Here is a 16,412-nt window from a genome sequence, read left to right as displayed (position 1 = left end):
GAATACCTTTTCACATTTTAAAGATAAGGAACTTAGAAGCAGAAAACTAAAGTGAAGTAAATATTTTGTTACTATATGTATTACTTGATTGGCATAATCAGAGACAGAAAGTGGGCCTTTTAACTCCTATAGTGTAGAAATTGTGACAGAATTTTAAAAAAGTTTTAATAAAATCCATATGACCTATTTGACTTACTTGAGACAAATAGGATGTGCTCATCTTTCAGGATTTTTATGTTGTCTTAAAAAAAATCTTAAAATTTCGTGTTAAGCTAGGTCTGTTCTATTGAGATAGGATTTATATATCATAAATAGATGTATTTCATGTATAATAAGATAATTAATCGATGTGCAATAAAATTCATCCTTTGCTTTGGCAAATCCAATCATGTAAACACTACACTAATTGAGATGCAGAATAGTAACATCATCCCAAAATACTCTATCGCAGTCCTTCCCTTACTGTCAGCCCTGATGATCACTGATCCATCTCTAAAAAATTTTTTTTCCAGAATGTCCTATAAGCGGAATCATATATGTGTGTGAACTTTGGAGTCTGGCCTTTTTGACTCAGTATAATGCATTTGAGATTCGTCCGTGATGTTGTACATTAGTCGTTTGTTCCTTTTTATTACTGAGTAATATTCCCATTTGGGTTGTTTCCAATTTTTTGTGATTACAAAAAATGCTGTAGTGAACATAAGTTTTTATTTCTCTTGGCTATGTACCTAGAAGTAGAATGTTTGGTCATATGATAAATATACATTTAACTTTTTAAGAAAGTTCCACGGTTTTCCAAAGTGACTATACCTTTTTACTTTCACATCAGCAATGTACAAGTTATAGTTACTCCACATCTTCAACAGCATTTGGTATTGTTGGGTTTTTTTCCCCCTAATCTGGTAGCTGTGTATGGTATCCTTAATGGCTAATGATGCTGAGTATGTTCTGATGTATGTGTCATTCATGTATCTTCTTTGATGAAATGTCAGTATATAGCTTTTGTCCATTTTCTGAGTTTTTTTTGCTTTCTTATTTTTAAAAGGCTTTATAGATTCTAGATATAAGTCCTTGTGAAATACTTTCTACCAGTCCATAGTTTGTCTTTTTCTTCAAAAAACAAATTCAAAATTTTGATAACTAAAAAAAAAATTTTTTTTTGATAACTTTTTTCTTTTATGGATTGGGCTTTTGGTGTCATGTCTAAGAGATAGATCTTTGCCAAATCTAAGATCATAAAGATTTGTTCGTTTTGTTTTTTAAAAAAATTTAATTTCGGGCAGCCTGGGTGGCTCAGCGGTTTTAGCACCACCTTTGACTCAGGCCATGATCCTGGAGACCCGGGATCAAGTCCCACATCGGGCTCCCTGCATGGTGCTGGCTTCTCAACCTCTGCCTGTGTCTCTGCTTCTCTCTCTCTCTCTCTCTCTCTCTCTCTGTCTCTCATGAATAAATAAATAAAATCTTTTTTTTAATTTTAATTTCAGTTAATTAGCATATAATATATTATTAGTTTCAGAGGTAGAGTTCAGTTATTCATCAGTTGTATATAACACCCAGTGCTCATTACATCATGAGTCCTCCTTAATGGTCATTACCAATTACCCTATCTCCCCATCCCCCTCCCGGCAACCCTATTTGTTTGCTGTGGTTAAGAGTCTCTTATGGTTTGTCTCCCTCTCCGATTATGTCTTGTTTATTTTTCCCTCCCTTCTTCTATGTTCCTCTGTTTTGTATCTTAAATTCCACATGGAAGTGAAATCTTCTCATTGACTTATTTCACTTAGCATAATAGTGAAATTTAGTTCCACCCACATTGTTGCAAATGGCAAGCTTTCATTTTTTTGATGGCTAATGTTCCATTGTATATTTATACTGCATCTTCTGTTGATGGACATTTGGGTTCTTTCCATAGTTTGGCTATTGTGGACATTGCTGCCATAAACAGTGGGGAGCAGGTGCCCCTTTGGATCACATTTGTACCTTTGGGGTAAATACCTACTAGTGCAATTGCTGGGTCATAGGGTAGCTCTATTTTTAACTTTTTGAGGAACCTCCGTTTTTTTTTCCAGAGTGCCTGTCCAGCCTACCAGCAGTGTAAGAGGGTTCCCCTTTCTCCACATCCTCGCCAATATTTGGTATTTCTTGACTTGTTCATTTTAGCCGTTCTGACTGGTGTGAGGTGGTATCTTATTGTGGTTTTGAGGTGTACTTCTCTGTGCTGATGATGTGAAGCATTTTTTCACGAGTCTGTTGAGCAATTGTGTGTCTTTGGAGAAATGTCTGTTGGTACCCATTTCTTGACTGTATTTTTTGTTTTTTTGGGTGTTGAGTTTGATAAGTTCTTTTTTTTTTTTTTTTTTTTAAGATTTAACTTATTTATTCATGAGAGACACACAGAACGAAGAGAGAGGCAGAGACACAGGCAGAGAGAGAAGCAGGCTCCATGCAGGGAGCCTGACGTGGGACTCAGTCCCAGGTCTCCAGGATCACGCCCTGGGCCGAAGGCAGCGCTAAACCGCTGAGCCACCTGGGCTGCCTGAGTTTGATAAGTTCTTTATAGATTTTTGGATACTAGCCCTTTTTCTGATAAAACATTTGCAAAAATCTTCTCCCATTATGTAAGTTGTCTTTTGGTTTTGCGACTGTTTCCTTTGTTATGCAAAAACTTTTTATCTTGATGAAGTCCCAGTAGTTCATTTTTGCCTTTGTTTCCCTTGCCTTTGGAAAGGTGTTTAGCAAGAAGTTGCTGTGGCTCAGGTCCCAGAGGTTGTTGGCTGTGTTCTCCTCTACAGTTTTGATGGTTTCCTGTCTCACATTTAGGTCTTTCATCCATTTTGAGTTTATCTTTGTGTATGGTATAAGAAAATGGTCCAGTTTCATTCTTGTGTACGTGGCTGTCCAATTTTCACAATACCATTTGTTGAAGAGACTGTCTTTTCCCCAATGTGTATTCTTTCCTACTTTATTGAAGGTTAGTTGACCCATTTCTGGGTTCTGTTCCATTGACCTATGTGTCTGTTTTTGTGCCAGGACCATACTGTCTTGATGATTCCAGCTTTATAATGGAACTTGGAAGTCTTGAATTGTGGTGCTACCACCTTTGGTTTTCTTTTTCAACTTTCCTTTGGCTATTTGGGGTCTTTTCTGGTTCCATAAAAATTTTAGGATTATTTGTTCCAGCTCTGCAAAAAATGGTGATGGTATTTTGATAGGGATTACATTGAATGTATTGATTGCTCTGGGAAGCATAGACATTTTAGCAATATTTGTTCTTTCAGTCCATGAACATGGAATGTTTTTCCATTTGTGTCTTCCTCAATTTCTTTCATTAATGTTTTGTAGTTTTCAGATTATAGATACTTTATTTCGGTTAGGTTTATTCCTAGGTATCTTATGGTTTTTGGTGCAACTGTAAATGAGATCAATTCCCTAATTTCTCTTTCTTCTGTCTTGTTATTAGTGTATAGAAATGCAACTGATTTCTATGCATCGAATTTGTATCCTGCCACTTTGCTGAATTCCTGTATGAGTTCTGGCAATTTTGGAGTGGAGTCTTTGGGTTTTCCACATGGAGTGTCATGTTATCTGCAAAGAGTGAGAGTTTGACTTTTTCTTTGCCTGTTCAGATACCTTTTATATCTTTTTGTTGTCTGATTGCTGAGGCTAGGACTTCCAGTACTATGTTGAGCAACAGTGGTGAGAGTGGACATCCCTGTAATGCTCTTGACCTTAGGCAGAAAGCTCTCAGTTTTTCCCTATTGAGAATTATATTCTCTGTGGGCTTTTCATATATGGCTTCTATGATATTGAGGTATGTTCCATCTCTATAGTGTACAGAGTTTTAATCAAGAATGGATGTTATACGTTGTCAAATGCTTTTTGTGCATCTATTGAGAGGATTGTATGGGCTTTTCTTTTATTAATGTAGTGTATCACATTGATTGATTTGTGGATGTTGAACTACGCTTGTAGACCAGGAATAAGTCCTACTTGGTCGTGGTAAATAATCCTTTTAATGTACTGTTGGATCATATTGGCTAGTATCTTGGTGAGAATTTTTACACCCATGTTTGTCAGGGATATTGGCCTGTAATTCTCCTTTCTGGTGGGATCTTTGTCTGATTTTGGGATTGAGGTATTACCTTGTAGAACGAGTTTGGAAATTTTATTTCCATTTCTATCTTTTGAAACAGCTTCAGAGGAATAGATATTAATTCTCTTTAAATATTTGGTAGAATTCCCCTGGGAAGACATCTGTCTGGCCCTGGATGCTTGTTTGTTGGGAGATTTTTTATGACTGCTTCAATTTCCTTCCTGGTTATGGGTGTGTTCAGGCTTTCTATTTCTTCCTGTTTCAGTTTTGGTAGTTTATATGTTTCTAAGAATGTATCTATTTCTTTCAGACTGCCTAATTTGTTATCGTAAAATTGCTCATAATAGTCTCTTATCATTGTTTGTATTTCTTTGGTATTGGTTGTGATCTCTCTTCTTTCATTGATGATTTTATTTTCTTGGGTCCTTTCTCTTTTCTCTCCTAGTTTTTTTTTTATCTGTTCTACTGTTCTTTGGGCTTCTATTTCATTGATTTCTGCTCTAATCTTTTTAATTCTCTTTTCCTGCTGGGTTTAGACTTTATTTGTTGTTCTTTCTCCACCTCTTTAGGTGTAAGGTTAGATGGTGTATTTGAGACCTTTCTTATTTTTTTGAGAAAGGCTCATATTGCTGTATACTTCCTTCTTAGGACCTCTTTTGCTTCATCCCAAAGGTTTGGGACAGTTGTGTTTCCATTTTCACTTATTTCCATGAATTTCTTTAATTCTCTAAGTTCCTGGTTGATTCATTCATTCCTTAGTAGGATGCTTTTTAACCTCCACGTATTTGAGTTCTTTCCAAATTTCCTCTTGTGATTGAGTTGTAGTTTCAAAGCATTGTGGTCTGAAAATATGCAAGGAATGATCCCAATCTGTTAGTACTGTTTGAGACCTGACTTGTGATCCAGTATATGATCTGTTCTGGAGAATGTTCCATGTGTACTCAAGAAGAATGTGTGTTCTCTTGCTTTAAGATGGAATGCTCTAAATATATCTGTGAAGTCCATCTGGTCCAGTGTGTCATTCAAAGCCATCGTTTCCAAGTTGATCTTCTGCTTAGATGATCTGTCCATTGCTATGAGTGGGATGTTAAAGTTCCCTGCTATTATTGTATTATTGTCAATGTGTTTCTTTAATTTTGTTATTAATTGGTTTATACAATTGGCTGCTCCCATAATAGGGGCATAAATATTTAGAATTGTTAGATCTTCTTGTTGGATAGACCCTCTAATTTTGATACAGTGTCCCTCTTCATTTCTTACTACAGTCTTTGGTTTAAAATCTAATTTGTCTGATGCAAGGATTGCTACTCCAGCTTTCTTTTAATGTCCATTAGCATGATAAGTGATTTCCCACCCTCTCACTTTCAATCTGGAGGTGTCTTTGGGTCTAAAATGAGTCTCTTGTAGATAACATATGGATGGGTCTTGCTTTTTTATCTAGTCTGATACCTGTGTCTTTTGATTGGGGGCATTTAGGCCATTTACATTCAGAGTAACTATTGAAAGAAAAATATGAACACTTCACAGATTTGTGTGTAATTCTTGCACAGGGACCATGCTACTCTTCTCTGTATCATTCCAGTTTTAGTATATGTGCTGCTGAAGCAAGCACCCTATGTGTTCTTCCAGAAGTTTTATAACTTTAAGTTTTACCTTTAGACCATGATCGTTAGCTTTTATATAGGTGTGAGGCATATGTTGTGTTGATTCAGCACCATTTATTGAAAATGCTATCTGCTGAATTGCTTTGCAGAGTTGTTGAGAATTAATTGACCTTATTTGTGTGGGTTTATTTCTGGGCTTTCTGATTCTGTTTCATTGATTTGTGTGTCTGTCCTTTTACCAACACTATACTTGGCAACTGTAACTTTATAATAACTCATGAAATTAGGTAATACCAGTGCTCTAACTTTGTTCTTTTCCAAAATTGTTTTGGCTCGTCTAGTTACTTTACCTTTCTATATTAATTTCACAATCAGCTTAGCAAAAACATTTTTTTTAAGACCCTTACTACAGTTTGAATTCAGACTTTTAAAAAATTGTTGGCAATGGATATAGTACCTGCTCTTTTAAATTTATGTCTTAAAATGTCAGTTCATTAAGTATTGCTTCCTTTTGTGGGCTTTATGGACTCTAGTGTACAGTTGGGGCTGCAGTAACACAGAATTGTGAATAATGTAGATGAGCTATCATGTTGTGAAACCTTTATCTCAGCATATGATAATTTCTCATGTTGCTGTCACAGTGGAAATGAAAAGAATCAGGATCCCTGGGTGGATCAGTGGTTTAGCGCCTGCCTTTGGCCCAGGGCATGATCCTGCAGTCCCCGGATCAGGATTGAGTCCCACATCAGGCTCCCTGCAGAGAGCCTGCTTCTCCCTCTGCCTGTGTCTCTGCCTCTCTCTCTTTCTCTCTCTGTGTGTCTCATGAATAAATACATAAAATCTTAAAAAAAAAAAAAAAGGAAATGAATCAAGGCAGAGGAAAGGGAGGGCACTTAGATGAGGTGGTTGGGAGCACAGGTCTGTATTCAAACATCTGGCTTCAAGTTCTGCCCCTGCCCATGTACTAGCTGTTTGTCTTGGATTTAGTTCTGAAATTGGAATAATGACAATTTATCTGAAAATTTTTGAAAATGAAAAATTACTGAAAATTTATCTCTACAACCTACAAAGCTGTTTTTTTTTTTTAATTTGTGTGTATTTATTTTTATTGGGACATAATTCTCATGCCATTAAATTCACTCAAAGGGTAGTTTTGAATATTCATTGCGTTAGTGTGTATCTAAGAATTTATTGCTGTGACGAGCACCTACTAAACACTTATAACTGTTGATAATCATTGTTAAAGGAAAGAGTGTGTTGAGAGGAATACTAAATGACATACAGAAATTAGAGTCTCTGAATGAATTTGCGAGGGCTGCTATAACAAAGTTCACCACATTAAATGCCTTAACAATTTATTGTCTCAGTTCTGGAAGCTAGAAGTCCAAGAACAAAGCATTGACAGAGTTGGTTTCTTCTGAGGCTTCTCCCCTTAGTTTGCAAATGGTCATCTTCTTTTATCTCTTCCCTTTGTCTTCCTCTCTGTGCATGTTTCTGTGTCCAAATTTCCACTTCCAATAGGGCATATATTGGATTAGGGTTCACCCTGATGATCCTGTTTGAACTTGATGACCTCTGTAAAGATCCTATATCTACATAAGGTCATCTTTTGAGGTAGGTAATGGGGTTAGGACTTCAGTACATGAATTTTAGAGGGATACAGTCCAACTCCTAACACTCTATCCTGCAGCCTCCCAAAGTCATGTCCTTTCACCTGTAAAATTCATTCACCCTATTCCAATGTCCCACAAAGTCTTAACCCATTCCAGCATCAACTCTAAGTGCTATAGTCTCATCTGTGATGGTTAATTTTAGGTGTCAACTTGACTGGGTTATTGGGTACCCAGATATTTGGTCAGATACTATTCTGGGTATATCTGTGAGAGTGTCTCTGAATGAGGCTAAGATATGAATAGGAAATTGAATAAATATCATCTAAATCAGGTATGGGTGAGACTCAGAGTTTGATTAATCCTGAGGTAAACTTCTTCCACAGCTGTGAAGCCAGACAAGTTACCTGCTTCCAAATATGATCATGAGCACAGACAAAGGATGAACATTCCCATTGTAAAAGGGAGACATTCAGAGGAAAGAGGTCATAGGTCCCAAGTAAATCCTAAATGTAGCAGGGAAAATTTCCCTAGATTTTGAGGCTTGGAGAATAATCCTCTTTGGATCCAGGCTGTGTCCTTTGGCCCACAGGAGTGGGGGCCCCACCCTCTAGGGCCAAGAAGTTACTGGCCCTGGGTTCTTCAACCTATGTCTATGGTGGCAGTGATAGGCTCCCTGGACTCTGATTTGCCTTTGGGCCATTCTTCTCTTTTCTTAAAAGATAACGCCTGTTTGCAGCCAGATAGTTCTGTATGCTCATTTCTTACCAGGAGAATCCCAGAAGTCCAACAGCCTTCCTTCCTTCTGTCCATCTCTGCCTCTTTGGTGCAAACTGGTAGTATTTCTGCTCTAAATTTTTTTTTAAAACTTTGTTGGCTTCCCAGGCAATTCATGGGGGTCCAAGCCATCATACAAGAGCGTTCTTCACAAATCTTTCCTGGATAACCACATTTCTATTCCTACCTTCTCCTGAGATGACTGATAGGATTCATGAGTCACATGCTTGATCTCTTCAGCAAACCATTTTTCAGACACACCTTTTGCCCTGTTTCCAGAGGATGTTATCTGGATAGGCTAAGAATTTCCCAAGCCTTGAAGTTCTAATTCCTTTCCACTTAGCAATTCCTTCTTCAGTTTATCCCTTTCCTCTTTCATTTTACTAATAAGCAGTATCAAGAAACCAAACCACACGTTCAGTACTTTGGTTGGAAATCTCCTGAGCTGAATAGGCAAGTTTATCACTTACAAGTTCTCCCAAAACACTGGAACACAATTTGGCCAAGTTCTTTGCCACTTTATAACAGAATTTAACACTTTTTAACAGCCTTTGTAATTTCCAATCAATAACACGTTTTCCATTTCCATCTGAGACTTCACCAGAAGCATTTTAACATTCATATTCTAGCCAGATGATGTTTATGATGTCTCTTTATTTTTCTGACAACAAAAGTTTTCTTTATCACTCTCTTCTTTTCTTTCTGAGCCTTCACCAGGATCTCCTTTGCTGTTCCTATCAACTGTCTCTTCAAGGCAGTTTAGGCTTTTTCTATCAACTGCCTCAAAACTCTGACAGCCCCTACCCATTACCCAGTTCTACAGTCATCCTACATTTATAGGTATTTGCTATTATAGTACTCCACTTCCACCTACCAGAATCTGTATTGGGCTTCTCCAGAGAAACAGAACCAGTAGGAGATTATATATATATATATATATATATATATATATATATATATATACACACACTTATACATGTACACACACACACACACACACACCCTCCTACGCTCCTCTGCAGGTTCACAGCTGTGGAAAAATTGTACCTCAGGATTAATCCATCTCTGAGTCTTGTCCATATCTAATTTAGATGATATTTACATGATATATTTAGTCAGGGTTCTCCAGAGAAGCAGAATATGTGGGGAGCACATATTTGTGTGCAAATATGCACATGTGCGTTCATGTATATAAATACAAGGAAACAAGGCGGAGGATCTGCAGTCAGCAAGCTGCAGGCCCAGGAGAGCCAGTCGTGGTTCTTCCAGTCCGAAGGCAGGTAGACTTGAGACAGAAATGGATGATGCTCTGTTACAGTCTGTGGGCAGGAGAAAACTGATGTCCCAGTTCAAAGGCAACGTGTGTGTGTGTATGTTAGAAGAAAGAAAGAGAAAGAGATACTGATCCTTGGGAATCTGCTCACATGATTGTGAGGCTGGCAAGTTGGAAATATTCAGGGCAGGCCGGCATGCTGAAAATTCTGGCAGGAGTGGATGTCACAGTCTTGAGTGAGAAGACAGTCTGGAGGTCAAATTCCTTTCTTTTTGGAGGATGTGGAGGATCCTCAGTCTTTTAAAGCCTTCAGCTGATTGGATGAGGGCCACCCACGTTTTGAAGACTAATCTGCTTTACTCAAAGTCTACTGCTTTAAATGTTAATCCTATGTAAAAAATACCTTCACAGCACCGTCTTTCCTGATATTTGACTAAATAACTGGCTACCATAGCCTCGCCAAGTCGACACATAGAATTAACCATCACAGTCTGTAATAAAATATGTTGATGGTGCTTCTCTTAGGCAGTTGTGCCAGAAAAATCCTCTTAGTTTTATCTAATGGGTTTTAGGTAAGTAGTGCATTGGATGCAGTGTAAGAAACTTTTAGCATCTGTGGTTAAGATGTACAATAATCTTTTATATTAGTGGCTTTTATTTTAAAAACTGAAAATTTAGCCTATTTCAAAGATGAGAAAAGAGAAGCTTAGTAGGCAGCATACAGCACATGGCAGAGCCTGGAATGAATCCTTGTCTGCTTCACTTACCTGCTATATGACACCACCTGTTGGTTAGTTATGGGTGTAGATGGTGAGCATGGGGGAAGTGTTTGCTTGGAGGAAACCTAAGATGTTCAAGGGTAGTTTTATGAAGTAGTCCATTACAGTGAAGGATAAGTAGAAAGGATGTGTCTTCATAATGTCAAATTTTAATTTTTAGAAAAATTTAAAATACAGAAAAGTACAAAGACTAAAATGACAGACATCTTTGTATCTATGAACCAAAGTAAACAGTATTTGCTTTAGATTTTGTAATGAAAGAAAACGGTGACCAAAATTCCTATGCATCCCCTTCCTTCCTTCCCTCCCTCTCTTCCACTCTTTCTCACACAGATAAAATCCTGATGAATTTGATGCCTGTTCTTTCATGTTTTTATACTTTTATAATGTGTATGAAGACCAATTAATTAATGCTTTTATTTTTAAAAATTACCCCACAGTTTTTACATACACCAAATATACAATTTCACATTCAAAATAAAATCTTATAGCCACAAACCATGTAACAATTGCTAGTATTTACCAAGCAGCCTTGGTTCTAAGACCATTACATGTATTAACTCATTTAATTTTTCTAACAGTCCTATGAGTTGTATACTCTTATTTTTTCCCATTTTACAGTTGAAGGGATCGAGGCAAAGAGAGATTAAATAACTTACCCAAGGGTCACAAAATGTAAGTAGCAGAGCCACTGACTCCTATAGATAGTGTTGTTATAAATATTTGAAAACACTGAATGATATCCCACCAACTGAGCAGTCAATAGTTGGTTTGGTTGCATATGATGTGGTTAAATTGATCCAAGATGGGACTGATACCAGGGAAAGAAAAATGTTAAAAAACTATTTTTTATGCAACTTATGTAAATGCTGTCATATTGTACTTAACATTCAAAAACTTGGGTTTCACTCAAACGTTGTTCTTGAGAATCTGTTCATTTTGATAAATCGGGCCTAGTTAATTCCATTCAAGTGCTGTGCTTTATGCTTTTGGTCATATGACCATACCATCTTTTTTTGGTCCTTCTCCTGTTAATAGATATTTAGTTTTGTGTCTTCCAATTCTCTATATTACAAGAAAACGCTGCAGTGAACATCTGTGTACTTACCTTGTGCACTCATGTGAGAGTCTCCCTGGGCCACACGTTCACCCCCCCACCAACCCTGTACTGGAGTAGCTCAGTCAAAGGGTATTTACATTTTCAACTTTTCTAGATATCGGCAACTTACTCTCCCAGATGTTTACGTCTCAGTTCATAGTTGACATTCCCACCAGTGAGAGGCTGAATGCATGTGAACAATGGCCAGACAGTGTATAAAAATAGAACTCTGCCCTGCAACCTGCAGAAACCTGCCCAAGAAGCCAACCCCTCATCTACAAGAAGCAGCCCAGGAGGCCAGCTTGCTGTGAGTCAGACTTGCAGGAAGTTACTGTCTTAATTTGCATTTAACTGATTATTAGTGAGATGGAACCCATTGTATGAGGCAGTCCCTTCCAGAAAGGAATTATGAAGGATAAGTATTCTACCTTTTACCTTTTAGAATAGGCGAGGATACCAATAGGAGATTATTTAACTTTACTCATTTCTGAAGAGAAGGGAAGAAGCCTACACTTGTTATATTAGACTTTTTCTTTTAAGCAGAAAAAGGTTGTATTTTTTTTCTAAACTGAAGTCTAAGTAGAGTTAGCAAGATGAGAACTGGAGCTCCTCAGGTAAAATAGTCAGTGGTATGGTTCTCCCTTTCTGGCCTCCTCTGCATCCAACCTGTTCTCTTCTGCCCCCAAGTCACCCAACTCAGTGGAACCCTTGGGCTGGGTGGCGATCTACGGGATGCCTCCTGGCATGAGAATTTGATGTAATCCCATTTTTCATCTCTCTCAACCTCAGAAACTCTGCAAGACTTCAGGCTAAATGTATTCTCATTCTTTGGTTTTCTGGCAGGCAGGAGTTTGTGGACGCTTACGTGAATTACGTCTTCCAAATCTCAGTTCATGAGTGGTACACGGCCTTCTCCAGTGGCTTCCTGAAGGTGTGCGGTGGCAAGGTGCTTGAGCTCTTCCAGCCTTCAGAACTGCGGGCTATGATGGTGGGAAACAGCAACTACAACTGGCAGGAACTAGAAGAGGTCAGTGTGAAGGGCCCTGTCTTTCCCTCCAAGGAAGCTGTGGTAGTCAGGCTGGGATTTCCCAGAGTCTGCACTCTTCCCTGGTGTTCTGTGGTTGAGTCAGAAGTGGAGGCCTCCTTATCTCAGAGCTTATTTCTTACTCTCAGCTGCAGATGGTACATAAATGTATATCCTCTGTAATATGATTCTTCTTTAAGGTAAGTGTTCTTCTTTTTGTTTTTTTGTGGGCAGACTGCCATCTACAAGGGTGACTACTCAGCCACACATCCCACTGTGAAACTATTTTGGGAGACATTTCATGAATTTCCATTGGAAAAGAAGAAGAAGTTTCTCTGTAAGTATCAGTCATGTTAGAATGGTGTCGCATGTGGTAAATAGGATGATATACCCCTAGGTTAAGGCCCACCCTATTAAGTGAAAAAGAGTAAGGGAAGTATATTTACACATCTTAGCGAGATCTCAGGCAAACATAGGTTCTTCCATGTTTGTTACCTAACAGGATGTGTTGCGTGAAAGAAGAAAGAAAAACATCTCACTGATTTTCAATTGCTTTAAAAATATGCGTTATTTAAGGGACACCTGGGTTGCTCAGTAGTGAGTATTTACCTTGGGCCCAGGGCGTGATCCCAGGGTCCTGGGATCGAGTCCCACATCGGGCTCCCTGCGAGGAGCCTGCTTCTCCTTCTGTCTCTGCGTCTCTCTCCCTCTCTCTGTGTCTCTCATGAAAGGATAGATAAAATCTTAAAAAAAAAACTCGTTATTTTATATGTGAGTGTGATGAAGTAATCCGTTGATAATATCTAATTGGATTAACTTCCCTCGATTTCTCTAGGCTTTTGAAAATTTTACAGTGTCTGCCACAGATGTAACTGGGGAGATGTGATTTAGAATAGCTTCATTGAGATACGATTCACAAAGCCTACAAATCACCCAGTTAAAGTGTATAATTCATTGGTTTTTAGTATATTCACAGAGTTGTGAAACTATCAGTAATTTTTAGAACATGCTCATCACTTCAAGAGGAAACCCTGAACTTACTAGCACTCCTTCCCCATTTCCTCCCAACCTCTCATGCCCCCCTCTGCTTACCAATCTTTCTGGCTCTGTGGACATTTCACAGAAATGGAATCATACAATATATAGTCCTTTGTGACTGGCTGGTGGCATTTGAGAAGGGTAATACATTTGGAAAGGAAAATGAAGCCTGGTTTATGTGAATAAAATTCAGGCATTTCAAAATAGTTGAAATCTTTGTTCCATATATAATCAGGGTCAGCAATTTGCCAGTGACTAGTATAAGATTTTTATCTATATAAAACAATGGGATTTGAAAGGCAATCCTTTTTGCTTTATAAGAGTGAGCATATATTAATATTAATGCAAGATTTAACCCCAGATTCTACAGCTCCCATGGAGTAAGGATGAGAGGAAGTGGAAAAGGGGGGCCCACACAGGGATGCTTAAAAAAAAAAAGCCTTGCTTCTCCACCACCTAATTACATTGGCTCTTGCAAATGAGTGGCATATAAGTCAGATGACAGGTGAAAGTTTGTAAAGGGAGCTCGAAGGGCTGTAACCACCAAGAGGAGCCTGCTTGTAGTCATGGAGATTTCCGTAAAAGACATTTTTCCATTCAGAGATCATTAGACTTGTGGAAATTTTCAGTCTCTACAGATTTTGGCAAGAATGGTTATATACCGTAGCCTCAGGTAATAGGTTTTTTGAAAGTGCCCCTTCACCAATAATTTGTTTGTAGTAATTTTCAGCAGTTTAAATCTGAGGTTATATAGTGCTAGAAAACATGGAAAGAGAGCTGCATTGGTCTCTCTCTTTTCTTTGCCAAGTCACAGCATGTTACAAGACAAGAGTGAAATGTCTCACATAACATCATTGTCAGCTCTTTTGGTTTAAAATAAAAAATAGGGAAAGGATTGAACAGATCCCAAATGATATTCACTAATTCAGGAGGGGTACATTCACTAGACCTTTGGCAAGAGGAGACCTTGAGGACACAGATGATGGTCTCCTTCCTGCTTTCCCCCGGAGGTCAGCTCTTCTTTTTCTCTATCTCTGATTCCTTTGAAGGCTCATAACATTTATGAGGATGTACATTTGACTGAGCCCATTTTTTTTTTTTATTTGAGGGTATTTCTGGGCATCTTACATTTTTGATGGATTCTTTGTGTCCATGTATAATCAGGGTTTGAAATGAGCCAATGAAAAACAGACATTTTATCCATACAAACCCAAAAAACAGGATTGTAAAGGCAGTCTCTTCAGCTTTATAAGAACGAGCATAAATTAATATTCTTGTGGTACGTATTGGCACATAACAGTGTACTTCTCAGGCGAGCCACAAGGTGTCATGCCTTCCTTTCCTTTCTGCGGAGGGCTGCGGAGAGCAGCTCCTTCGCTGCCGGGCTGGTAATGCCATTTCCCTTTCTTTTCAGTGTTCCTGACAGGCAGTGATCGGATTCCCATCTACGGGATGGCCAGCCTGCAGATCGTCATTCAGTCCACAGCCAGCGGGGAGGAGTACTTGCCCGTGGCCCACACTTGCTACAACCTTCTTGATCTCCCCAAATACAGCAGCAAGGAGATCCTGAGTGCACGGCTGACCCAGGCCCTTGACAACTATGAAGGGTTTAGCTTGGCTTGAGGCTCCCCCGCCAGCCCCAGATTGCCCTCCCGTCCTCAGCGTCCACATGGGGGCCACCACAGAAAACAGCGGGGAGGGAGTTCTATTTTTTTATTGTCTAAGTGGGTTGGGACTTTTGAATCCTGAACCTGGTCGATGTGTTTCTGGGCTTGTGAGCAGTAAAGCCACCTTTTTGAAAAATCAGGGGTTGCGGATGGGGTGACAAATTGGCAATTTTGTCTTTAAACCAAATTACCTAGTAGTGTCGCTTGCACTTGTGAATATGTTGCACTCTGCTGGAGAAAATGGCAGTGGATTTTTAACCTCTCACTTCCCAAATGTCTCTCTCGGCCCTGCTGTTTCCTCACAGTGCTTCCCGTCCTTCTCATTCCTCTGCAAGAATGATTTGGACTGATGCGTCCTTTCTCACCTGCACGTGCAGAATGGCTCCTTTCTCTGCAGACCTGGACATGCTTGTTGCAGCCCTGCTGTAAGGACTAGGAGGAAAGGACTACTTACTTCAGAAAGTCCCAATTCCAGCAAGCTGAATCTGGGTCCATTATTTTGGCTGAACTCTTGAGAATTTATGGAAGCCTTTAGGAACATATCTTGCTTTAAAAAGAAGTTATCAAGGGACTAGCAATCTCCCCCTGGCTCTGCCTATTCCTGGACCTACTCAAAGATGTGCAGAGCAGCTTAGCATTGCAGCTGAGCCGAATTTTGTTTTGTTGTTCAGCCGAGTCCCTTCGACGATAAGGTGAGGTGATAGACCCCCCAACTCCTTCGGTTATCTCGCTTTTGGAGCAAGTTGCATTAATTTTTTTAAGAGTATCTTCTCCAAGGAAAGTAGAAATAATAAATTTCTTGTTCTTGTTCCCTATCAATTTATGCCCTCTGCCACCTTCTCTTGCCTTCCTCTCCTTCCCTTTCTCTCTTATTCACTTCACCCCATTGTTACCTGACTAATGCTCCCTTCCTCTCCTAGTGGATGCATGCAGTCTATTTTTTTAATTTCTATTTAAATTGCAAAATTTCTATTTTTTTTTCCTTTTCCCTAATTGCTAACACTTAAGGACATTCTTTATTATGGGACTTTGTTTATTGCATTTGAAATGTTTGTTTACAGTGGGATTTCAGGGGGATTGTGTTTAGAGCAAATATGTATCAAAAATAGCGACATGCTCAACCTTCTTCATCATGGGATAAGAAAATTCTACATGATCAAAGAATCCATGGCAGCCTAATTTTAAATTCCTAGTCACTAGAGGAAAGACTTATTTATATAAAATGAAGTATTTATGAACAGTGATACAGCATCAGATCTCAATGAAGGATGTAGATTTCTGCTTTTTTTTTGTTTTTAAAACTTATTTCAATTGCTAAATTGGTAGTTTTTTCAGTCTTTATAATACAAGATTAAAAAAGATATACAGTTAAATGAAATGTTTATTTTCTATGTGTGTGCATATAGTTCAATATTATGCAATAAATTTGGTGTTTTAACTTAAAA

General features: G+C 38.6%; 1 protein-coding gene and 1 non-coding gene across 19 annotated transcripts in view; one reads left to right on the top strand and one right to left on the bottom strand.

Annotated features, from left to right (window-relative positions):
* Positions 1 to 16,412, top strand: part of HERC3 (HECT and RLD domain containing E3 ubiquitin protein ligase 3) — a 114,060-nt gene extending 97,648 nt beyond the window's left edge. For 17 of the 18 annotated variants that reach the window (XM_025998096.2, XM_072754944.1, XM_072754933.1 and 14 more), the window contains 3 exons: positions 12,082 to 12,265; positions 12,497 to 12,599; positions 14,715 to 16,412. In XM_025998096.2, the coding sequence (XP_025853881.1) occupies positions 12,082 to 12,265; positions 12,497 to 12,599; positions 14,715 to 14,923 (496 nt within the window). In that variant the 3' untranslated portion in view covers positions 14,924 to 16,412. Of the gene's footprint in view, positions 1 to 11,353; positions 11,539 to 12,081; positions 12,266 to 12,496; positions 12,600 to 14,714 lie in introns of those variants that run through there. The other variant, XM_025998099.2, reaches the window with a different exon arrangement.
* LOC112919764 (U6 spliceosomal RNA) lies at positions 5,602 to 5,708 on the bottom strand. The gene has a single exon (XR_003234961.1). It is a non-coding gene; the product is annotated as a U6 spliceosomal RNA (small nuclear RNA).

The sequence above is a fragment of the Vulpes vulpes genome, chromosome 4, assembly GCF_048418805.1.
Source record: "Vulpes vulpes isolate BD-2025 chromosome 4, VulVul3, whole genome shotgun sequence".
Classification (NCBI taxonomy): Eukaryota; Metazoa; Chordata; class Mammalia; order Carnivora; family Canidae; genus Vulpes; species Vulpes vulpes.
This window is presented reverse-complemented; position numbering and strand designations above follow the sequence as displayed.